The 25516-nt window shown below is 43.8% G+C and overlaps 1 protein-coding gene across 2 annotated transcripts in view; it reads left to right on the top strand.

Moving 5' to 3' along the window:
* The first annotated feature begins 782 nt into the window (after positions 1 to 782).
* Positions 783 to 25516, top strand: part of itpr3 (inositol 1,4,5-trisphosphate receptor, type 3) — a 44426-nt gene continuing 19692 nt past the window's right edge. For both annotated transcript variants that reach the window (XM_036532558.1, XM_036532557.1), the window contains exons 1-23: positions 783 to 1242; positions 8369 to 8439; positions 10499 to 10620; positions 11041 to 11127; positions 14281 to 14439; positions 16113 to 16211; positions 17313 to 17396; positions 17644 to 17790; positions 18016 to 18111; positions 18652 to 18696; positions 19245 to 19387; positions 19790 to 19889; positions 20165 to 20325; positions 20505 to 20646; positions 21211 to 21372; positions 21665 to 21837; positions 22007 to 22126; positions 22343 to 22525; positions 22830 to 23081; positions 23435 to 23579; positions 23908 to 24052; positions 24457 to 24653; positions 25215 to 25335. In XM_036532558.1, the coding sequence (XP_036388451.1) occupies positions 1151 to 1242; positions 8369 to 8439; positions 10499 to 10620; positions 11041 to 11127; positions 14281 to 14439; positions 16113 to 16211; positions 17313 to 17396; positions 17644 to 17790; positions 18016 to 18111; positions 18652 to 18696; positions 19245 to 19387; positions 19790 to 19889; positions 20165 to 20325; positions 20505 to 20646; positions 21211 to 21372; positions 21665 to 21837; positions 22007 to 22126; positions 22343 to 22525; positions 22830 to 23081; positions 23435 to 23579; positions 23908 to 24052; positions 24457 to 24653; positions 25215 to 25335 (3046 nt within the window). In that variant the 5' untranslated portion in view covers positions 783 to 1150. The remainder of the gene's footprint in view (positions 1243 to 8368; positions 8440 to 10498; positions 10621 to 11040; positions 11128 to 14280; positions 14440 to 16112; positions 16212 to 17312; positions 17397 to 17643; positions 17791 to 18015; positions 18112 to 18651; positions 18697 to 19244; positions 19388 to 19789; positions 19890 to 20164; positions 20326 to 20504; positions 20647 to 21210; positions 21373 to 21664; positions 21838 to 22006; positions 22127 to 22342; positions 22526 to 22829; positions 23082 to 23434; positions 23580 to 23907; positions 24053 to 24456; positions 24654 to 25214; positions 25336 to 25516) is intronic.

The raw sequence follows: 25516 nt of genomic DNA, 5'->3' as shown, positions 1-25516 counted from the left end.
ATTTTATTGATTTCCCCGTGTAACCACTGTTCCGATCTTGAATACTCTCCAAGAATACTGATCATGTCAGTGTCTCGTTATTCGGTTGACTAGGCTATGGAAGAAGCAACTAGCTGGCACAGACAGGTTGTGGTTTAGACAAATGACGTCAGAGGGGGATTGATTCAGGTGGTACTTGGAGTTGGTAGAATTCTTAAGTAACAGAAACAGATCGCGTTTACTACATTCTCTGAAGATTAGTAATTCAGTAATTAGTACTCGTATTTTTACACCAGTTCAGCAATCCTCAAGCAGCAGATGAACCTCGAAACTCGAGAGCAGCGCTTACTAACTAAATCATACATTACATACATCTAAACAAGTATTTGGTCAAAACATTGACTTGTGCATTTGCAACAGAGTGTTTATCAAATGCCCAAAAATATTGCTTTTACAGAATTTGCAGAGATGAAATCCCCTTGTGTGTAATACCAAATTCATGAGAGCAAATAAATATTTCTTTATCACGTAGGCACGTGAATTGGCAGCTCTCATCAATGCTTCTGGCTCACGTTTTACTTTCCTTTTCAGGTCAACCATATAAAGTTAACTCGTCCTATTTACATTTATATCGAAGCAAAGGTGCGTGTCTTTGCCCATCACACTAGGTTAGGTCTCTTGAGTGAGTGCCTTTTTTTCTTGACTCCATAAACCAAAGATCCGTGTCGACCCGTAGTCTGCAAACACCACACTATTTGCGTTGCGTATACTTCCTGGTTCGGTCATTATTGGTTCAAGTGCCTAGCTAACCTGACAAGATACTGTACACTTGAAAAAAAAAAAAGCCCACGGTTCGCAAAACCTTCACCGGAAATACTGAAACCACTATTGACGGCGCTAACACACTTTTCCAATTTTATTATATAAATATAAACACTTCGTGTTTAATTGGACGCACTTTGCACAAGGGAGCTCAAGCAAAACCATTCAAAGTACCAACTGCATGAAAAGACACTCACACCCAGTCTGTCAGGAAGAGATCAACACTAAGCCACCGCGTACTCTCTAAGAAGTTGCTACAGAATGAAGAGGAAGACAACCGCGAACTCAACGAAGACTCTGTGATAGTTTTCACTTTCTTTCGGTTATTTTAACGCTCAAAATATCGAAAATGTCGGATTCAATGTCTAGTTTTTTGCATATAGGGGATATCGTGTCCCTGTATGCAGAGGGCACTGTCAACGGGTTTATCAGCACACTGGGGTAAGTATATGTGCTTTTGTTTAATTTATTTGTACCCTTTAATCAAGTGTGTTGTGTGTAACACCCCCTCGTAAGCATTGCTACAGACTCGGCAAACGAGTTTAAGTATTTTGTGATAATTCAGGCGCAGCGGTTAATCTGTGGAACGATGCAGGGGCCGCAACAAGTTGATATTTGTTACGCCCCTTGTTTATCAGGTTCTTACATTAGATGCACTTAGTTCTAAAGTACTGTCATCCATCGTTAATCCCATTAAAATCACGAGAAAGACGGGATCATCAGGATGCGATGTAAATTGTCCAAAGCCAGAATGGGACCAGGTATGTTGCGCGCGGAGTGCTGTAGGAACCGTACTGAATTGAAATTTGTGCATTTTGCAAGAATGGGATCCTGTCTTCCTCCCCCTGTCTTATCGTTTTCTTGCTTCCTCTAACATGTTAGTGATCGTAATGTTAAACAGTTGTAGCAGTGTATGTGATGGTGTTTTCACAGCAGTAGTTGTCAGTTGTTAGTTTTGCCCGTGAATTGTGCAAGTGCACAGTGTTTCAGTTTACAGGCGGTGGACGGATAACTGTAAGAATACAACACACATTTCCGAATTCTGCACTGTACTTCCACAGACATGAGCCTCATTCCACCAGTATAGCTAGTGTAGTAATTTGCTCTTATTCGTGTGCATACGTGCTCAGAGAATTATTCCTTGTTGAAAGACTGATGGCGAGTTTGAAAAGGCACTCAGAATAACTCCCTGTGTACAACAATAGTTTGCTGGGCGCAATAACTGTATAACAACATTGTAATTAGATTTCTTGGCTGTATAATAATGATCTCTGTAGAGATTTTATATGTAACGTGTGTCAGGGGTCATGCAATGCAAGAACTTCTTTAGTGTGTTTTTGGGGTAAAAATTTTCACATATTTTCCATCCCTTATGTTTGTAGAGTTGATGATTTTAGCTTCATAGTATATGCCTAAGTAGGCCGAGAAGCAGGGAGCTTGATCTTGCATCAAGTGTGTGGATTGCTAGTGATTAATGAGCATGATATAGATAATCAAATGTACTGCAATAGCTAATGTACACATTTCACAAGTTACTTTTACTTTGCCCCAAGCGGAATATTTTACACAAGCAAAGTTTATAATTACCACTGATACAAAGGCATGCTCATTTTTACTAAGGCATCGATTACTGTAACATGGCACTTAATGTCTCCTTTTCAGGAAAGGATTGTAATTTTTATGTTTTTGTTCTGACTTTTCATTCCTGCCATTTCATTCCATGTGGCAAGCACATCGTCCTCTCCAGAATGCTATGTTGTGCCTCATGTTATTGCGTCTAAGGCATATTCTAAAGGCTTTTACCTGATGGAGGCTCTTTCTTATGGACTCTCATAATTATAAGTATAAAGTACCAAGCCCCAACTAGCAACAGCAATAATACACTTTATTAGTATAGCAGCCTTTGTTTAAGGACCAAATGACCAAAGTGTTTCACAGCGCAAGTTGGACGAGCATGACATTTAAAAATAAACAGAAATAACAGCAAAACAGTTACAAAAGTTAATACTGATAGCAATGTAAAGCAACTGAAATAAATACTCATATTAATCATTTAGGATCCCCACATTTGGGATCAAATAAGCAAATTCAGTCCACTCGAGAGTCATTAAGTAGATGGGTGTAGGACTGAAGGGAACCCAACTGTTGTAAATAACCTTAGTCTTTTTTATCTTGTCCTGCTGTTAGTTTCGTAACAAACAATCAATGAATCAATCAGAAATAATTAATTTAAAAAGCAAAAACATACACAGAACCCATCATCTCTTCTCCTGTAGTCATTCATGAGTGAAACAGAAAGGTCCTCTCTGGGACTTTCATGTGTGACACTTAAGCCCAGTGGCTGCAGATAACATCAGTAATTCCACATTTTATATTTTAATTATGTATTGCATATATATGTTATATTTATTTAAAATGGTGTTTTTTCTATGAAATACACTTTCTTCAGTCAGTTTTCGAAAGCTGGTTACAGACACTGGTGTGACATGAGCTAAGATCAGTCAAACTGGTTCAGTTTGGACATGTCAGTTCTATTCAATTCAGATTTTGCTGTTTATTCAAAAATATAAAACAATGCTTGCACTTGACTGAAGTTTGTGAATATGTTATTAACTCAGTGAACTACTTTCCTGTATGGGTTTTTTTGGAGGGGTTTTTTGGTCGTGTTCAGATAATGGTTCACAAGTACTGTCTCACTGGTGTGATCGTAACTGGTAATTTTTCAGTGACACTTTAATGATGTCAGAACAGTACCATTGTAGCTATGATATAGTTGTGGGGGTGACAAGTATTTCAGTGACAACCTACTGTAGCTTTGGAGAGGGGATGCGTGCCGAGGGGAGGATGTGGTTGTGCTTGTCTCTTTAGAGGGTGGCCACCTGGAGCTATACAAATTCACATGGGTGTCATCCTCAGGCAATTTTCTCTGAATGCAAATATGTGTGTGGAAGAGGAAGTGAACCGAGTGTGTGCAGGGCTGATTGCCACTCGTGCCTCCAGGAACTCAATGGCAGGCTATTCGTGGGGTTTCCTGTGGTTTCCTCGAGAAAGAGTGTCTCAATTAATTCCTACCCAGCCTTCCCCTGTTCATCTATCATGACGGGGGTGTGAGCCAGAGAGCCAGGCCACAGCCACACTGTACTCCTCGTTTCTTTATTTGTCTGTGGTCTGTCTCTAAACGCCTGGAGTGGTGGTGTCACTGTGCTTTGTCCTGGATGGTGCTCAAATCATTGCTGTCTTTATAAATGGCTATTGTGTTTGTCAGCATCAGCTTTCAAGGAGCAGGTGATCACATCCATTACACTACAGGGAAAAGTCCTGGCAGCATTTTCAGAAGGTTCATAGCATATATAACAAAATATAAACAAATGTATACACAAAAACAGCTATATTACAATATGTATTGCTAAGCCACATTTAAAAGTTCTTGTAGGTTTAAAAATCAGTATTGGCTTCAATAAAGATACAGACTCTGCTTTAACCAATTTAAACCTCTCCAGACATTGTTGTACAGGCAAGAATGATACAGCTCTAGGTAAGAGTGATGTAAAGAGAGAGCTAAACTTTATACCTCCAGAATAATCGTAATCGTATACTTTATTGATCCCCCATGGGGAAATTCGTCCTCTGCATTTGACCCATCCTACACACACAGTTAGCAGTGAGCACACACACACACCAGGAGCCCACCAGGGGCACACACACACACACACACACACCAGGAGCTAGGAGCAGAACCATGATTTATCTCTCCTTCTGTTAGTTCTCCCCAGCCCTTCTCAGTGTAGGCTGGAGGAAAACGAGAGGCCTTTACGAAATTCAGTCTGTATGCTTCCCTTGGAGGTGGCAAAGCTGAGGCGACTCCAGGAGGAAGTCACCCCGGCTTCCACATTCTGATTTAGGGCTGTCTGCAGGTTTGCATGGGGCCCTTTAAACCATGAAACAGTGGACAAGGTGGATCATCCTCTGGTTATGTCTGACAATCACCCCACTTTCCTCATTTGTAAATGCAAGCCACACACAGAGGACCAGGTATTTCTCACAGGTCGTATAAAGGTTAGATTGTAGGGGGAATACAATCATGATAGCAGGAAAACTGCGGGTTTATCAGAATATTTCCCTCCACACATTGTCTGTTTAATTGTGTTTCATAATAATGAAATTCTGAGTAGCAAAATGAGAGGGCTAGCTGAACAAACGCAACATAACGGTTATGGTAATAAGGATCAGAGCCGTAGGAGCTAATATTTATGGAACAGTTAAAACGTGGATGAGCGGACATGAAAGGCTGACCGTGCTCCCGGGAGAGTGATGTCAAAGAGCAGCTGCACCTGTCTCAATTTCAGTTCTTACCAAAACTGAACAAATAATGAAAAAAAAAACCTACGTGATGATCTGGTGTATAATATGCCCATCTGTCCTTTAACAAACAAAACCGGTTTAAGTGTCATGAATTTTGTGTAAGTTGCATTTTTTGAAAGGTTCATAAAGCAAAATGAGCAATACTCAACACTCCTGACTGAAGGTTTATGACAATATGGAAGTGGAAAAAAACCTTTGGTCATCATTCAGAATTCTTTCATTCAGAATTTTTAACACATTGCCGATTAAGTCATGCAATTGCAATTTAACTCATGCAATTTAAAAAAGCCACATTAGTGAATTCTTTCAGCTGTTTTTTTTTTTTTTTTTTTTTTTACAAAGAGACAAAATACGAGATGCTCAGACCCACATGACAGTGGTTAGTGCATAGTGCAGATTTACAGAGCTGTGGAAGTTCTAGAAACCAGTAAGTAAGTCAGAAAGCAGGCTGATGCAAACCCAGAACAGAGTGCTACTTTCAGTTTTGAAACTTTATAAAAGATCTTACAGAGTCACTGAGAGGCCTGAAGAGAGAGACTGTAATTATGGGGAATTAATTAGAGACATGCTGTATATTCGGAAGTGGGGTGCTCCTCAGGAGATCAATGTCTCTGGTACAGAGTGCTGATGACTGGCTGCTAATCAACGTGCAATCTGGAAGGTCAAGTGAAGAAATCCAGCGTGTAGCGATGGTGATTAAGCTGTCAGGACCTGCAGGACCCTGGCCCCTAATGCTCTTCCCATCATGCATCTGTCATCAATATCACTTAGCTCAGTAATCTCCAGCTCTTGGTGCTACTGTAAAGAAATACGTTTATGATATTATATTCTGGAATTAGTTATCATTTCATGGATCAATGGAATAAATGCATTGTAATGAATCGGTCATCAATTTTACTCAGTTTTATTTGTTGTAACGCATTTTTACATATAGCATAGTGGATTTGCGATCAAAAATCCAGAAAACCTAGGCCAACTGGGAAAAACTGGAGAATTATTCCCTGACCCTGGGTTAGGGTTAGGTTAACCATTTGCCATTTTATGTTAATGGCCTTGCTAACTCCATTTCCAGGGACTAACCCTTTGTGTCATTTACCTGATTGGCCCACTTACATGGTAACTCCTATAAGAGTGCTTTCAAACATTCACTTCTGCTACCTGTGCTACTCCCTGTGCCACTCCTGAGAATTTGCATGCTGATGTGTGTGTCCATAGCAACTGAGAGCACTATAGATAAAGTGAGCCACAGTAGGGCTGATGCAGGTTCCTTTTATGAGAATGAGTTTTTTCCTGCCAACTTCTTTGCATCTAGTTAGCTGGGGTGCCAATCTGCTTGTTAACGTGAACCACTGAAACAGTCCAATTTTCAAGGCCTCAATTTCAATTCAGTGTTGTCAGCTGCCTATTTTTCTGTGAACGTTTGTTTTCTTTAGATACCTGAGTCTTGCTGTTTTTATACTTTAACGCAGAACAGAATATCAAAAACAACCATCAAAACATTCTTTGCTATTCACATCCCGTGAGAAGGTAGGTTCAGGATAAAGGCATCCAGGCTAGCAGAACACATAGTTCAGTTGCATGTTCCAGGGCATTTCAGAACATACCTCTCATAAAGACTATACACTGCTCCTGTGAATTAACAACTTCTTGGAGGTTTTGCCTAACAGCTACTGGTGTTATAAAGAACACCCTATCCCTAAAATAACACTCTCTGGCTTGTGCTCAGCACCTCATCTTTGCTTTGAAATGTTTGATTTTTCATTCCAGCTCTAATGGAGAGGCAAGACTGACCTAATTAGTTTAGTCAGTCAGTCTTGACAGATTGTATTATTCTTAATAAGAAAAACTTTATTATGGACATGAAACAATGTAATCTGGTTCTGTATACAGAATTTCAGATATCCTGTATGTCAGATCTAATCAGTGTATTCCTTTGGCTCTACAAAGATACCGTGATAGGAAATTACACTACATGTGTTAAAGAAAGGCAAGAGTTTTTAGTTTTTTTGCCCACCATTGAATTCATAGGAAGTTTTCTTTTGCGAGGAGATTGGAATGGAAAACCGGATATGAAGCAGAAAAAAATAATGTTAAAAGACAAGATGATGGGGGACATTTTATATAAGCGCAATTACATTTATCCTTATTTTGAGTAAAGAATTCAAGAAAGCCTAATGTTTTGTACCCTTCATCTCTGTGTGCTTTAGAGGCAAGAATCAGCTGGCCATCTCCTGTTTCCATCCCCCATGCTGCTGTCGGTGTATGAACCGACCTTTCACCTCTAGGTATCACATGGTGTTCTTGCTGCTGCTTGCAGCTACTTACTGCCTCCACTAAGGCATTACAATGGACCCAAAGTGGAAACTGAAAAGTGGCTCACATTGTGGTGTTGTGAAGAAGCGGTGAAATGCGTGGGCTTTTGCGCAGAGTGACAGTGTAAATGTTGGCTTGGCAGACTAAGGCGAGTCTTGATACAACGACATCAGTATTACCATCAGATCAAGTACAGATTCAAAGTCTAGTTGGTTAAATGTTTTTCTTGTTTCTGCTCACTATTTATTTCCTTTTTATCTTTTCCTGCTTACACAGTACTTTTAAAGAATATGGCCACAATATAAGTTTAGGCTTGACTACAGCTGACAAACATCTGAAACAGGCAGAGCTATGCTTGAAGAAACAGATGTTCTCAGATTTTTTCATAGAACGAAGCATCTTTGACTAATCATCTGAATCCTCAGATCACACAGGTGTACATGGCCTGTTAGCTTTCAGCGTAGCTAGTCTGCTGTAGATTAGTACTAATAGCATGGATTTTGTGTTGATGGGCAGCATTATGTGAAGAGTGTTTAATTTTTTTAAATAGTTCAGCAATATCTGCCAGTAGGATATGCAGTGGCTCAGTTATGCGTTAATTTGTAGTACGGCTACTGGCCATATTTTCTCTACTCCATGCATTTACACTGCAAATATAACATGTCCTTGCATTTCAGTTTTTCGTTGTATTCTTTGGTATAAAACTGCAGGTGTGTTCTGACCCCACAGGTAGTTTGTAATGTAACTGGGGGTTTGTTATGATCTCACAGGCAGTTTGCGACATAACTGCAGGTTATTCTGACCTCACAGGCAGTTTGCAGTGTAATTGCAGGTTTGTTTTGATCTCACAGGCACTTTGTGATGTAACTGCAGATGTGTTCTGACCTCACAGGTTGGTGGACGATCGCTGTGTGGTGGAACCTGCTGCTGGAGACCTGGACAACCCCCCTAAGAAGTTCCGAGGTCAGCGGATTTAACTTTCACCTGCCACTCTCTGCATAGTAAAACTGAAATGATATAGCAAATATAGATTATGTTTTAGTTGGTTCTACATTTTGTGATCTCATACCATAGCTAGCAGTGTGGAGCCAGCGTAAGGGACGTGTTGTCCCTGGTTTCACATAGGAACAATGTCTGCATTGTTTGCAGTCATGTGTGTTACTGGAGACTCTCATATAAATGTGGAATAAGGACACATACGTGTGTATGTTTGTGTGAGAGATGTGTGTGTGTGTATGGGTGAGTGTGAGTGTGCGTGTGTGTGAGAGAAGGGTATGGGTAAATTGGGCCGATCTCAGCCTGCTCTGGTCCCAGTGGAAGCTGAAGCTACAGAGTGAGGGACACACATCAGACGAGTTGCCACTTCACACAGCTGTTCCCTGCACCTTCTGGGCCTTCCAAAAGCCACATATAGCAATGGCCCGGCACACCACATCTTAGATTTAGAGCCCAGCTGGGGGAGAGCTTTTACCCACCTGCCAGTCAAACCTACAGATCCAGTGCAGATTCTCCCTGGGTTCTCTCCAGTTACATTTTTCATGGCCTATTTTTCTTTACATCAATCACCCCATCAATTAGTCAATAAAATCTTTTATTTGATATAGCATCCATTATATCAAAGGGGGTTTTGCTATTTTTGTAGTTGGAAGGATATTGTTGTTTTAGCTCATGTACTTTTTGTCTCACTAAGGTACACATGGACTTGTTCACTAAAACAATGAGGTCTGGAGTTAGTGCTGTGCAGAGTCTGTGGATCTCCTTAAAGGCCGAACAGGGAATGGAATGTTTGCTTGTGTTTGCCATGTGACATAATTTCCCTAAATCAACATTTTCCTATCCATCATAATTGATTGTCACAGGCAAATACAGTGTTTTCTGTATGAAAACATGCAAATGTGAAACCACAGTCTAAGAAGAGTTTGAGTTGCTTTGCTTTTTTGTTAAGTATTTTCTGGTTCCTGACTGGACCTATAGACCCTGAGCCATAGTGACTGCTTGTAGTCTATGCTGCCTGATAAGGACTTTGATCACCTGGGAAATTAGTCACAATGGCCTTGCAACACGAAATCCTCAAGGGGAGAAACAACTGGAAGTGAAAGAGGAGGGTCAATATTTACCTGCTCTCTAATCATGCAGGAGTGAGAAATAGCTGGGAATTGGGACTGGTCCCATCACAATAAGGCTACTGCAAGTTTGAGTTTTTACAGGTTAAGGAAACGGTAGATTGGTTACATGATTATAATAGAGTATACAGTGGTGCAATGCACAGCGAGTGTTAAAGTGACTTAAAATTGATTTTATGGCTGTTTTACTTAAGTAAATACCCTGCTACAGTGAAGTGAACAGGCCCTGCAAGTTGTGGTTTCTAATGTCTTTGTAAGGTGAAGCGCAGATTATCGACTGGTCTCTACAATGTACCTGGGGTCGTGAGGCAAAAAGAAAATTAATGCTGTGCAGAGTACACATTCTGTAGAAAAGTATGTGTGTGTGTGGGTGTGGTTGTTTTCTTCGCAGAAAGTGCAGATATCTTTGTTACGGGACCACTGGTTTCTGTTGTAATAGTTTGTGTTGAGGCTGGCTGCTGGAATGAATTGCTAAAATATCTTGAATTACAGTGAGTCTAAATCACTTTTAGACATTTGGTAGAGACATTGTTACCATTTCTGTCCAATGGAGAATGGGAATGTTGACTTTTCTGTCCAGTGGAGAAAGGGGATGATTGCATTGCAGTCCAGTGGAGAAAGGAGATGGGGACATGTTGAAATGTTGGCTGAGATGTTTGACAGGTTTGATAAGGAGGAAGGACATGCAAAGCAGTGTTTGGTTTGCATGCCAGAAGGAGTCAGATTAAATGTGTGTGTTCAATTGTAATTTACACAATGGTGGTGGTGGTGGTGGTGGTGGTTGAATCCTGGTAGATCTGGTTATGAATTCAGGGACCTAACATCCTGTCTGATGAAGCAATTAGGTCACCTCCCCCTTCTGGTGAGTCCCCAGACAACCCTATTATCCTTCCCCTCAGACTGCCTCTTCAAGGTGTACCCCATGAACCGATACTCGGCACAGAAGCAGTTCTGGAAAGCCAAGCAGGCCAAGCATGAGAAGGACAAGATCGCAGATGTGGTTCTTCTGCAGAAACTGCAGGTAAAGGAGAAGTGGCCCTCACAGAGTCTGCTAGTCACCTGTGTCAGCAGTACACAGTAGCAGTGGAGGGGTCAGCTTATAGGAATGCTTGTGTGCAAAAGGGCTAACCAAGCCCCAATAAGACTGGAATTTGACATGGTATTCAGCTCAAATGTAACAATATCTCTGCAATCATATTGTCATTGAAACCTGAAGAACATTTTACAGGTGAGCTTCAGTAAATACTATTATGGCTACTTTTTCCTTATTCCCTTCTCCTGGTAAAGCGCCCTGACCTCAGTTATTATACTCCTATTGCTAATATTACTACTACTAAATAATTATAATTACAATTATAATAATAATGTCCTGAAACAGCCTTTGCTTACTGTCCTCTGCACAGCACAGTAAAGACTGGTGTATTTACTTTGCAATTTGCAGCATGCTGCAAACTTGGAACAGAAGCAGAACGAGACGGAGAACAGGAAGGTGCACGGAGATGTGGTGAAGTATGGAAGCGTCATCCAGGTACTGGCCCCAGATCAGCCCGGCCGCACTGCAGAACAAACACAGGATGCCCACACCCAGTTATGCCTCTAATCAGTAGATGCTTTTCATTGACTTTCTTCGGGAGCCTGACCTGCACCCCCTGCTTTTTACAGCATATCCGCTGATTTCAGCTGGAGTGGAACCAGAGGGGTTCAGTCATTATTAGCTCAGTACTCCATTTACACTATATGGCCAAAAGTATGTGGACACCTGACCATCACACCTATATGAGCTTATTGGACATCCCATTCCAAAACCATGGGCATTAATATGCCTATAACAGCCTTAGAAGGCTTTCCACAAGAATTTGGAGTGTGTCTGTGGGAATTTGTGCTCATTCAGCCAAAAGAGTATTTGTGAGGTCAGGCACTGATGTTGGATGAGAAGGCCTGGCTCGCAATCGGCTTTCAAATTCATCCCAAAGGTGTTCAGTGGGGTTGAGGTCAGGGCTCTGTGCAGGCCACTGGGGTTCCTCCACACCAAACTTGTCAAACCATGTCTTTATGGACGTTGCTTTGTGCACAGGGGCACAGTTATGCTGGAACAGGAAAGGGCCTTCCCCAAACTGTTGCCATTAAGTTGGAAGTATACAATTGTCTAAAATGTCTTTGTATGCTGTAGCATTAATGTTACCCTTCACTGGAACTAAGGGGCTTAGCCCAAACCCTGAAAAACAGCCCCAGACCATTATCCCTCCACCACCAAACTTTACAGTAGGCACTGTGCATTCCGGTAGGTAGCGCTCTCATGGCATCTGCCAAACCCAGATTCGTCCATCAGACTGCCAGATGTTCTGCCAGAGAACACGTTTCCACTGCTCCAAAGTCCAGTGGCGGCGTGCTTTGCACCACTCCAGCCATCGCTTGGCATTGCGCATAGTGATGTTGGGCTTGTGTGCAGCTGCTCGGCCATGGAAACCCATTTCATGAAACTCCCAACGCACAGCTGTTGTGCTGATGTTGCAGCCAGAGACAGTTTGGAACTCTGTAGTGAGTGATTCAACAGAGAATAGGCAGTTTTTACATGCTACGCGCTTCAGCACTCGGCAGCCCCGCTCTGTAAGTTCGGGTGGTCTACCGCTTCGTGGCTTAGTGTTGCTCCTAGACACTTCCACTTGACAATAATAGCACTTACAGTTGACCGGGGCAGATCTAGCAGGGCAGAAATTTCGCAAACTGACTTGTGTCCTATGACAGTGCCACGTTTAAAGTCACTGTGCTCTCCAGTATGACCCATTTTACTTCCAAGGTTTGTCTATGGAGATTGCATGGCTATGTGCTTGATTGTATGCATCTATTTACAATCGGTGTGGCTGAAACACCTGAACTCAATAATAAGGGGTGTCCACATACTTTTGGCCATGTAGTGTATATAATATAATATTCCTTTCTATTCACTATGCCCAGGTAAGCAAATCATAAAAAGGAATGAGCTGGAAAAGTACTGCATATGGGAAAATATTCAGTATTTTCATATTCTATGCTCTGAGTTCACAGTATTTCCTCAAGGGATGCTCTCTAAGTTGTTACATGTGTTTGTCCCCCGTGTCTCTATGTGCTCTGAGTTAAGGGCACGCAGGCAGGTTCATAACCCTCCCCTGGTAGCATGTCTCCACATGCAGACCTGCTGAGTAAGCAGACACAGGCTGCCCGCCTGTCTAAGCTGCGGATGTGTATTATCTGCAGTGTGAATGAGCCGGCTGAGAGGCCCAGTCCAGCTCTAAGTGTCGCCCTCACGTGGCGCTCCGGCTGGAGCTGTTCCCAGTGATTCCTTTCTCAGGGGCCACAGGTGAATTTGCCTGCTGAAGCAGACCTGTAGCACGGGTGAGTCAGGTGTACATGACTGTACACTGCAGAGCAGCCTTCTGCCTGTCAGTGCTTGCCTGTGTTTATGGAACACGCAGTGCGGTGTTTCCTAGGCATTTCATATTGAAAGGCATTTATGAAAATGAGGGAAAATATCCTGACAACAATAGCTATTTGTTACAGGTACATTTAGAACCCTTCCATAAGCCGTAACTCTGTGATTAAATTGATCAAATTCTGATTGTTTTTCATCATCCAGATGTAAAGCTCAGCTAGTCCATCCCATCTCTGAGTTCGTTTAAGGTCACATGAAGAATTTATAAACCATTTCCTGGAATTGCATGGAATCATGGGATGGATGGGCATGTACCATGCTGAGCCCGGCATCGCTCCTGATACACTTAAATGACTTTACTCTGCAAATATTTGCAGTGGAGCTTTATCTGTGGGCAATCAGCGAAGCCTCACGGCGCTACTCTCCATCCGGCTGAGACTCTGGTGGGTGTGGGTCTGCTGACTCACCTGTAATGGTGTCAGGGCCGCGTCGAAGTGGGTGCAGTCTGTCCGATAAGCAAATACTGAGGAAATGAGTGGGAGTGACCTCTGTGAGCGTCAGAGAATGAGTAAGAGAGTTTAAATGCAGCTGTTACAACAGTGTAGCCACCGTCAAACTGACACTGTGCTCCTGTGGCGTGTCAGGATGGTGTTTTTAGTTGGGATGATTCTTACTGGTATGTTCAGTGGTTAGGTTTTGCAGTGCGTAGGTTTGGCGGTGTGTAGACATCATGGTGGTTAGGCCTGACCATTGGTAGCTTTTGAGTGGGATTAGATTTGACCACTCTGTGGTTTGTTAGAGGCTGTGAATCAGACAGGATGGTGACCAGGCTAAGCTTTAAGAGGCCACCTCTCCAGATCAGGTAACTGAAATGTAGGTTTGATGAGGTGTAGAGTCTGTGCCCCTTTTTTTGTGTGATGTATGAATGGCTAGGGGACCACTTGAGGGAAGTTTATATGAATATCCAATTCTGAGATGATATTTTAAACAATGGGCTCTTATCTGAAGAATTAGCTCCAGGCACTGTGTATTATTCCCTGGAGAATAGCCAAATATCCCCCCTCCCACACTCTCATGCACACCCATTCATGAAAGTGCGTGCACACACACACACACACACACACACACACAAGCACACATAAATACATTTTTACTAACATAACCTTTATGAAAAGGAAAATGCTAATGAAAACACATTTTTCATATTATCTGCAACAGAAAAGTTGACTGTGCCTGTATGTGTTTAACGTCGCCCCCTATGTGCTGTGGCAGCTACTGCACATGAAGAGCAATAAGTACCTGACGGTGAACAAGCGTCTGCCGGCGCTGCTGGAGAAGAACGCCATGCGGGTGACGCTTGACAGCACGGGCAACGAGGGCTCCTGGCTCTTCATCCAGCCCTTCTGGAAGCTGCGTGCCAACGGAGACAACGTAAGACACACACGCAGGCATGCATGAACACACAAAAATATATACACGCCCCCATGCAAACACTGTCAGTGGTGATGACAGCGGTATTTTACATAGAACATCAGATGGCTTTCTTAGAGAACTGGACGTGTGTCGTCATATCTAATTTTCATCTTTCATGTTTCTGTGAAGGTGATGCACTGCTCTCATCCCTATGATTAAGATATAAAAAAAACTCTTTGAAAAGACAGTAAGCCTTTGAAAACGAGAGAGCAGGAAGTGTGGTTGACAGTGCACTGTTTTCCCCAGGCCTGCCTCTGGTAGGCGGTTAATTTTGAGGCAGAGACAGAGTCCCTGTTGTTCTGGAACCTCTGGACGGCATCAGGCTTTTGGAATGTGAGCGTGGGCCTGGGCATCGACATAGACAAGGCTCGGAGCAAACAGCTGGTACAGCCTGATGAGAAAGTCATCTCCTCCTGAGTTTCTCCTCACTTTCAGGGGGAGCCTGTCTGTCTCTCAGGGGTCTACAACGGGAGAAGAATATCCCTGGTCCATCCCAACTGTGTCAATTCCCTTAATGTCAGAATTGGATACATTTTTACTCTAAATTGATGTGGGTGCACGAGTGCATTTGGTGAACTGTGGAGCACCTCCAGATCACAGTAATCTGAGCTGATTTAGCGTAATAATACGTCAAATTATGTAGTTCAGAACTCGGATATAATAAAACCCAGAAATATCTCTAACATCTGAGGCCCTTGGCTGCCTGTACCAGTTCCATAATGTTCTCTTCCATCTGTTCACTGAAAACATTGCATTGCTATCTTAATAACCAAGTACAACCAATACATAGGATTAGCAACCTGTACTTTTGTAATGGGTTTCATTACAAAATGAGCACCATTTTGTAATGAAACCCAACTGTGGAACTCACCCGCTTATATAGAGGGCCCTCTTAGAGCGTATGATGCATTTTAATGTGTTTATGTTTACGTATTTGCTCTGATTTCAACTCTCGTTCCCTGCGGACTTATAATGCAAAATGAAAACCTGGGTTGCAGAGCTCTGCTCTGACAGAGGGGAAGGGAGGGCGCAAAATAAGATTCGCTCGTTGAGGTAATGGAACATGTGGCAAGCAGCTGTCACTGGCAGCCGAACATGTGTAAGCCTAGAGTGCGATAATGTGGCGAAGTGTGTTGAGCGGAGCTCTGCGCTGGGTCGTGGTCGGGTGTCGGGCAGGGGAAAGTGTCAGCCATGACCTGCGTCACTGTGCGCATGAATGTGAAGACAGCAGATGTGCCACAACCTCATTTCCTGCATCAGTGCTGAGCAGCTGAGTAACGATACATTGCTGTGGGACTGTTTATGGAACGCTACCAGTGCCCCAAATAAACACGTTAAACTTGGAAGAAAAAATCACAAAACATACAGTAATCCTCACTGTGCTAGTTCTGACCTGGTTTCTGATTTGTAAAAAAAGTATGAATTTAACATTTTGGAGCATCATGGCCAACATTGTTCACTCATGGATGAAGTTTTGGATACACTGCTATAATCAACCGAGATCTCAAACCAAACGCTTAAAGTCGGCGTCGTACCGTCATATTCGTCAAGATCCGCACTGAATGTGTTTATGAAGTGTTGTGTCATTTACCTGGTGGCAGCGTTGTGATGGTTGTCTTGCTGTGCTTTAGGTGGTAGTGGGGGATAAGGTGATACTGAACCCAGTGAATGCAGGCCAGCCCCTACATGCCAGTAACTATGAGCTGTCTGATCATCCAGGCTGCAAGGAGGTGAGAGATTGCCGACTTCTACCTACCTATACCTACCCCTACTTCCTTACCCTTACCTACCTACCCCCATCCACCTCTACTTACTCATACCTATCCATACCTTCTTCTACCCACCCTAGTCTACCTAACCCACACAGCAAAACTCTTCTAACCAGTGTTCGCATTATATGTTCACAGTTAAGGTTTGTTTCTGAAATGTAGCACAGTCTGTATAAAGCCTGTCCCAGTTATGTAGCACCGTGTTACAAAATAAAATATTTAAATTGATGTTGCCTTTAGAAATGTTTATAATATACTGCAATATACTGTGAGGCTTGTGAGGTTTCTGTTCATCTCTCGCATTGTTTTTGTCACTACAAAGTTGCGAAAGTGTGAAAAGTGATAAATTGAAAGGGTTAACTGATGGTTATGTATTCCAGTATTTTGAGTACTCATAGTTCTGCTAGTACAGTTCTCCCAGTCTGATGACAGAGTTGTGGAGTGGTTGTTGTGTGATGGAATGATCAGTGGAAATATACATTGAATCATATCCAACATGATGAGGAGGATATGATTGGTATATATGTGACAGATTGCTATAAATAATAAAGCTATGCTGTAATAAGCTATGCTGTTATGTCAAGTTAATCAGTAGGTTAGCTGTTACCTGTAGGTTACCTGTTGGCATGATGGACTCTTCACTTGAATAAAATGTGCCTTGTGTTGGTATGAAGTATTAATGGTATTCAGTAATAACTCATATAATGCCAACTGATAATATGAAAATAAAATGGTCACACTGAAGGTTACCATAGGCTTAAACATACTGCTGCAGGTATTACACATTTACACAAAAGCACTACTCTATAGTGTGTCTGAAGGGGAAAGTCTCTTTGAAAGATCTGGTAATGTTACACACTCCTAAAGACCTGTGTCAGTGGGGCTGTCATTGACCATTCACACAGCATCCTGAAATATTGATGTGGCTCTTTAACCTCTGGGCCTGGGTCCTGTTGGGAACAAAACATGTAAATTAAGATGAATAATTTCATGAAAGTTTTATGAATGAGTCCAGTCAAGTGCACTGTTACACTGTCGACATGTGTTTGTCTCCCTCTGCAGGTCAACTCTGTGAATGGCAACACCAGCTGGAAGATCAACTTGTTTATGATGTTCAGTGACCACAGGGATGAGGTCTTGAAAGGGGTCGGTTGACTTGTTTGTCATCATCATTGATGTTTTTCATGTTTTTTTGATGGAACTGGCTTATTTTGGGAGGAGCTTGTTGTGCAGAACAGAGTGATGCTAGGTTACTGCAATGTAGACATGAGGCAAACAGTCTGATTTCAAGGTCAGTCTGTACTGGTCGGGCACGATGATGATTGATGGTAATAATGGCGATAGTGATGATGATAATGACGATGATGACGAAGGCTGCGGTGTTGTCCGTCAGGGAGATGTGGTCAGACTGTTCCACGCGGAGCAGGAGAAGTTCCTCACATGCGACGAGTACAAAGCCAAATTGCACGTTTTCCTGCGCACCACCCTCCGTCAGTCCGCCACCTCCGCCACCAGCTCCAATGCATTGTGGGAAGTCGAGGTGAGGGCACAGTCTCATGAGATGAGCTCCATATGTGCGTACATCCGTGCACGTATGTATGTGTGTTTGCGTTTGTATGCTTGTGTGTGTGTGTGTGCGTATCTGTATCTAATAGGTACCAGTGTGTTCATTAGGTGGAGACTTGATTCAGTGTGTTGCTGCTGTGGTGGTTTGTGTGAATAAAGTAACCTCTGTGTTAATCAAGTCATCTGGTTTGTTGATCAGGTGGTGCATCATGACCCCTGCAGAGGGGGAGCAGGGCACTGGAACAGCCTGTACCGCTTCAAACACCTGGCCACCGGGCACTACCTGGCTGCTGAGGTAAGACCACCTGCCGTACACAGCACAATGTCTGTCCATCAGCCCCCTGACATCCTCTCAATGGACAGCACCAATCAGCATCAACCAGCACCAGCTAGTTCCTTTATCAAAGAACTGAATGTTGTAAAGTTGCAGCAAAATGGCCTGCTGCCATTTTGGATAAATGCCATGTTTTTCCTGATTATACACAAAATACAGGCCATCCAGTGTAATTTGTTCTTTGTGATCTCTGTTTCACAAGCTGCTTTGAAACTTTCAAAGCAGTTAAATGTTTCTCTCTAATGCCCTCAAAAATATCAGCCCCTTATAGTCTTATATATATTAAAATAATTCTCTTGCAGCATGCCTGACATGCAGTGAGTGTGATATTATAAGGTGCTCCTGTAGTGTATAAAGGGGAAATTTATGAACACTTTGTCCTCAACAACATTTTTATGAACACTTTTTCCTTCTTCCGGGGAATGTCTCATTATAGCCAGTGTATACATTCAGAGTGTCTTTTTCCTTACAGAGGATCCTGTTTTGTGTTTGTTTCTTCAGGAAAACCCAGGCTACAAAGGGGATAGCATTGAAATGCAGTCTGTGGTGAGTAAAAACAAGCCTTTTTAACATTTTACATAACATTAAGTCCCCTCTGTTCCCAGAGTACATAGGGCTTTGGTGTGTCTTTGGCTGTCTTTGCTTTCCACTGTCCTTTACCTGGGTGTAGGCACGCAGGTGTGCACATATCACTGGACCACCACAAAGAATGTTTATCCTATCGAATATGGCATTTTAGTAAAATGTGGAGGGCAGCTGAGTGCACATTTACGGAAACGGCAAGTATCCCTTTACGTAGTGTAATTCTAAACTCTAAAGTTTTAATTTGATTTAAAATTCCTTAATCATGTAATAGGTGATTGTTTTCCCAATATTAGATCCAGGTTGGAATGTGAGAAAAAAAAAGTTGTGATTGGATGAAAGTGACATATGCATTGTGGTTGTTCAATGGTAAGATGTGCACACAGGGTAAGTGTGGTGGTTATGCACAGTATCTTTGTGAGTGTGCAGAGGATAACACCTGCATGTGGTGTTGGAGAGAGTGAGCATCAGACAGTGTGATCAGCAGTAATGCTGACCTTTGACATCCCCAGGTGGACAGTGGGCGGAGCAACAAGAGGAACCTTGGTGAGAGAGTGAAGTACAAGCTGGTGGCTGTTCCTCATGGCAATGACATCGCCTCTCTGTTCGAGCTGGACCCCACCACCCTGCAGAAGACTGACTCTTTTGTTCCCAGGTACCGCCCCCGGGTCTGCCCCGTCCTGGCACACTTCGCTCTGACATTTTTCTGACATCTGAAATTTTTCTGTGCTGAACTAGGAGGTGTTTCATGATGTAGAGATTACTAACGACACAGTATTATTCAGTGTGTTATCATGAAGAGTGGGGCTGATTGGTCTCTGTCATATTTAAAATGGAGGGCCATGCTGATTTCATGTGTCAGTTCTTATAGAATAATGGACAGCTTGACAGTATCATATTTCTAATAGATCAATAGATTGATTTGACCATGTGGTACGTGTAGTAGAGCAATGGACTGATTTGACTATGTCATATTTGTAATAGAGTGATGGACTTATTTCTTGTGTCATATCTCTAAAGAAGAACTACACTGGTCTGTCGATGTCGTCTCTCACAGGAACTCATACGTACGCCTCCGTCACCTGTGCACTAACACGTGGATCCAGAGCACTACAGTACCCATCGATATTGAGGAGGAGCGGCCAATCAGACTCATGGTAGGCCCTGTCCACCTACAGCCACCTACAGCTCACTTCCCTGTCCCTTATGCCACACCTTCCATTATCTGTCCAATCAAGTCTGAGATAAGAAAAAAGCACTTGAAGTAAGTCGAGGACCAAACTCCAAGGATCAAAAAAGCAGAAACAGTGACACTCCAAAAATGACAAAACAGTCATCCTCTGTGCCACAGAGTGTACACCCTGCACTGAGACTTCTGGCATACTGATGAAGAAAAGGTATCGTTTGACCTTTGACCTTTCACCCTTCTCAGCTGGGCACCTGCCCTACCAAGGAGGACAAGGAGGCCTTTGCCATTGTGTCGGTGCCCGTGATGGAGATCCGTGACCTGGACTTTGCCAATGACGCCAGCTTAATGCTGAGCACTGTGGTGGACCGCTTCAATGAGGGCTTCATTAGCCAGAATGACCGGAGGTACTGTATCCATGGAGACTGCCCCGGGGACGCAGCGTTTCAGTGTCAGTAGCATGTATGTTATTGAGTTGGTATGTCAGCCGGGAAACTGGGGAAGATTGTGAAGGTCGGTGCTCATGCCTGGACGGATCAGTCACTTGTTCCTTGGTCACACCTCTCTCCTTCTCTCTGCCTCACAGGTTTGCTATTAAGCTCCTGGAGGACCTGGTGTTCTTTGTGGTGGATACGCCCAACAGTGGGCAGCCGGTGCTGGAGGTGGTGATGACCAAGGCCAACCGTGAAAGACAGAAACTCATGCGCGAGCAGAACATTCTCAAACAGGTCTGGCTCTAGCATGTTACACAGCATGTTTCTATGGCTGTTGTGTGTTACAATGCAAGTTACTACATTGTAGCATATTACATAGCATGTTACTATGGCTATGGCATGTTACACAGCATGTTACTATTTCTGTAGTGTTACACAGCATGTTACTGTGGACGTACCATGATACACAGAATTTTACTATAACATTTGGTTTATTGTCTCTATTTAGTTCATGTAAACAGCCCTAGGTGTTTTTAAAGGCTTTCTTTCTGTGGTGGCTCCATATTTTATGTGGTTCCTAGGTCCACATCCAACGTTTGTCAAATTCCTGGTCATGTGATACCATCATAATCAATGTATTACTTCTTTGTCAATCTATGTCTCAATGCCAACTCCTACATAATCATTCATTACATTACATTATTGACATTTACCAGACGTTCTTATCCAGAGCAGCTTGCATCAATGACAAGTTTTACAATGTTAGAACCATATCACTGTCTTCATAAATCTACTTTAACAAACAGTATGCCAGTGGATGTTAACCCTTTGTGCTATGTGGAACCCTGTGTCCCTCAGATCTTTGGCATTCTGAAGGCCCCCTTTAAGGATAAGGGAGGGGATGGTCCATTACTGCGGCTGGAGGAACTGTCGGACCAGAAAAATGCCCCCTACCAGTACATGTTCCGCCTCTGCTATCGTGTGCTGCGCCACTCACAGGAGGACTACCGCAAGAACCAGGTACAGTGCCCCCTGCTGGCCACCAACATCAGCTACCTGACATAGCACACACATGAGATTTTGTGCTGTTTCTCTTGTTGGAAAACTACAAATATTGTCTTAAATTCACTTGGATTTACTCCATTTGTAGGAGTGCAGGTTTTTCCCTTTTTGAATTGTTAGATGGATGCTGCTTGGAGTTCTCTGACCCCACCCTGCTGAGATGGGTTTCCAGGATTCCTATCAATGCTACAGATCTGGCTTTAAAAATGATTGTGATTATGAGGTATGATTCTCTTCCTGTCTCTTCCAGGAGCACATAGCCAAGCAGTTTGGGTTGATGCAGTCCCAGATCGGTTACGACATCCTGGCGGAGGACACCATTACTGCTCTGCTCCACAACAACCGCAAACTGCTGGAGAAGCACATCACCAAGACGGAGGTTGAGACCTTCGTTAACCTGGTGCGGAGGAACCGAGAGCCCAGGTGAGTCTGGCCTTAAGGACGTCCTACATGAGAAGGCAGGCATGCTGGGCCGCCCCCATTCTGAGTGCATGGGCTTGGTTTAGCGATGACGAATGGGCCCGGAGAAAATGACCAAGCAATCGATGGTGTTCAGAGGGCGTCTGTCACATGCGTGGCCTCTGCTGGGCAGGTTTCTGGACTACCTGTCCGACCTGTGCGTGTCCAACAACGTGGCCATACCTGTGACGCAGGAGCTGATCTGTAAGTGTGTGCTGGACCCCAAGAACGAGGACATCCTCATCAAAACAGAGTGAGTGACCCAAACCTCATATAGAGATTTTTTGTTATTATTTACTAGCTCCATGAGACAACTGATTCCAGGGTCTGTCATGTGTCTGCTGTGACTGCATGTGGCTGTATGTATGCACTGTTGTATTTGTGCATGTGCTGTATGTATGCGTTGATGCATGCGTGCGTGTTCTGGCATGTATGCACTGTTGCATGTGTCTGTGTGCTGGTATGGCAGACGTCGTGTCCCCAAGGAGGTGCCCCACCCGTCGGAATACTTGGAGGAGTACGGTGACGAGGATGAGGTGTGGCTGGTCTGGACCGATAAGACCAACGAGAGGCAGGAGAAGAGCATCAGGCAGCTGGCCCAGGAGGCGAGGCAGGGAAACGCCCACGACGAGAATGTGCTCACCTACTACAGGTATTCTCTACCGTTGGAACACACTCACCTACAACAGGTATACTTTACCACAAGAACCTGCTCACCTATTACAGGTGTACTTTACCACAAGAACCTGCTGACCTACTACAGGTATACTTTACCATGAGAACACGCTCACCTACAACAGGTATACTTTACCACAAGAACATGCTCACCTGCTATAGCTGTACTCCACCACGAGAACCTACTCATCTACTGCAAGCCCATACAGAATGCTGAGTTAGGACATGCCCACTTGCTGCAGGTATGCTCATTCCCTGGGCTGACCCCTGTGTGTCTGCAGGTACCAGCTGAAGCTGTTTGCTAGGATGTGCCTGGACCGGCAGTATCTGGCCATAGACGAGATCTCCAAACAGCTGGACGTGGAGCTGATCTTCCTTTGCATGATGGACGAGACGCTGCCCTTTGACCTGCGCGCCTCCTTCTGCAGACTCATGCTGCATGCGCACGTCGACCGCGACCCCCAGGAGCTGGTCACGCCCGTAAAATTTGCCCGCCTCTGGACTGAGATTCCCACCTCCATCACCATCAAAGAGTAAGAGGCCTTTCAACCCTGCAGTTTCCTCTCTCTGTCAGTGTGAGGGAGTGTTTAGCAGGGTTCATTCCAGCCATTCATTGAAATTATTTGCACTAATGTGGGTTAATTTTAAAGGAACCTCTTTGTTTGTGTACTGTGACTTACTAATTGAATTACCTGAAGGGCTGATTTAGTGGGGTTAGCTAATCCTGTCTTTCAGGGTGGTTTAAAAGTGATAGATTCCTTCCACTAGTCTTGCACAGAGAAAGGCATGATGGGTACAGTATGACAAACGACAAAAACCCTCAAATACTGTAAACAACATCTGACCTGCCTTTCAAAGTCCTGATCTGATCGTGTCACTGACTCAGCTATGACTCCAACATGGATGACTCACGTGACAATAAGAAGAACAAGTTTGCCAGCACCATGGTATTCATGGAGGAGTACCTTAACAATGTCCTTAATGATGACCTGCCCTTTGCCAACGAGGAGAAGAACAAGCTCACCTACGAGGTAGACACAGCAGAGCGCCTGCCTGCCCAAGAGCAGCCATTCACACTCTGATTTAGTATATCAGTAATGTCATTTCTCTTCTGGCTATTTCTGTTGCACTTTGGTGAGGAAGTTACCACACTATATTTTAGTGTGAATGCAGTTAAGGTGAGATCAATGTCCCATATTTTAATATGAACAATGGGTAAGACTTGGTCACGGCTCCATATTTTGAGTGAACGCAGTAAAGACGTAGTCACTGCACCATTTTGGGAACGGGGTGGTCTGGTTGTGGCTCTGTGTGGCAGACACGTCTGTGTTCACTGAGCCTCGCCTCCGTTCTCTCCAGGTGGTGAGTTTGGCCAGGCACCTCATCTACTTCGGCTTCTACAGCTTCTTTGAGCTGTTGCGTCTCACTCGCACCCTGCTGGGCATCATCGACTGCATCCCCACCACCATGCCGCACAATCCGCTGTTCCACGATGACGGTAACGGTGAGTGGGAGGCACAGAAGCACCAAATTAGATAGGGTTGGGATTAGGGCGCTATACCACCACATTACAGAGGATGAGAGAATGACAAAATCTGTTCAGTTTCTGCTCTCCTATCAAAGTGAACCCATAATTACAAAAGCATTCAGTTTGATTAAAGGCTGTCGCAAATATTGTTTTAAACATAATCTATTTGTTGATGCATCATAAAGGCTACATTTTCCATTGAACTGAACAGGAATGAATTGAATTGACAGTGAAAGACAGAGAGAGTGGGAGGGGGAAGAGAGGAAAAAGCGAGACAGAGACATGGAAACAGGAACACAGAGAGAGGTGGAGACAGAAGGAGGCCAGGAGATGAAGAGAGAGGCTGTAGGAGAGAGAGACTGACTGACCTTTCCCTGCAGGTAAGAACATGAAGCGGTCCATCCACGGAATGGGCCAGATGATGTCCACCATGGTTCTGAGCAGGAAGCAGTCCCTGTTCGCGGGTGCCGGCCGGCCCAGCCTGAGCGTGGACGGACAGATCCGCAGCAAGGACAGCATCGACAAGCAGGACGTCACGGTCATGGACACGAAGCTGAAGATCCTGGAGATCCTGCAGGTGAGCGCTTTCACTGAGTCCCCAGGGAAGAGAACACTGGTCAGGAATAACAGCAGTCTCCTGTCTGCACGGCAGCCCATGCATCTGCTGTGAGCTGCTGCTGGTGACCGGAATTACATTAGAGGGCAGGAGGCCTTTGCTATTACTGTATTTGCAGTTAGTGGTTTCTGATATTCCCACCCATCTGCTCTCCCTGCCCTCAGCTGCAGTGTGTTACACCAGCCCAGACTCTGTTGCCTTCATTTTACATATGACACACTTTCATGTCATTGTAACATAAAATATCCATATTAATCACTTGTTTGCTGCATTACATTCCATTGTAACATTCCATTCCATTGACACCATTCCATTGGTGTCAGCGGAAGTCTTTCATGTCAGTCCAGTGCAGTATCTGTGATTCTTCATAAAGTTTGACTGGCTTTCTCACATCTCCTGCATGTACTTGTTCAGTCATGTGTTATTTTAATGTTAGTGTTTTTAATGTGCAAACAAATGAAATGAAACTGAACTGTGTTTGATACCTGAGAACTTCTTTTCCTGGTTTTCTCCCTTCATCAGTTCATCTTGAACGTGCGCCTGGACTACCGGCTGTCCTTCCTGCTCTCCGTCTTCAAGAAGGAGTTTGTGGAGGTTTACCCCATGGCTGATGCTGACGCCACAGCAGCTGTGGAGCAAGCAGGTACTTGCTGTTTCTACGGGAATGTCATGGCCCCAGAGGTCCCTTTCCTCCGGTTACAAAGGTCATGTCAAGACCATCAACAGCCACCAGTACATCAGCATGTTCTCATTAAGATTGACACTTACATGCTAATGTGGACAACTTTATCGAGTATAGGTGGAAAAACCCTGTTCCCATGAAA

Source organism: Megalops cyprinoides, chromosome 7 (genome assembly GCF_013368585.1).
Source record: "Megalops cyprinoides isolate fMegCyp1 chromosome 7, fMegCyp1.pri, whole genome shotgun sequence".
In the NCBI taxonomy this organism is placed as follows: Eukaryota; Metazoa; Chordata; class Actinopteri; order Elopiformes; family Megalopidae; genus Megalops; species Megalops cyprinoides.
The sequence above is the reverse complement of the archived record's forward strand: the minus strand, read 5'-3'. Positions and strand labels throughout refer to the sequence as shown.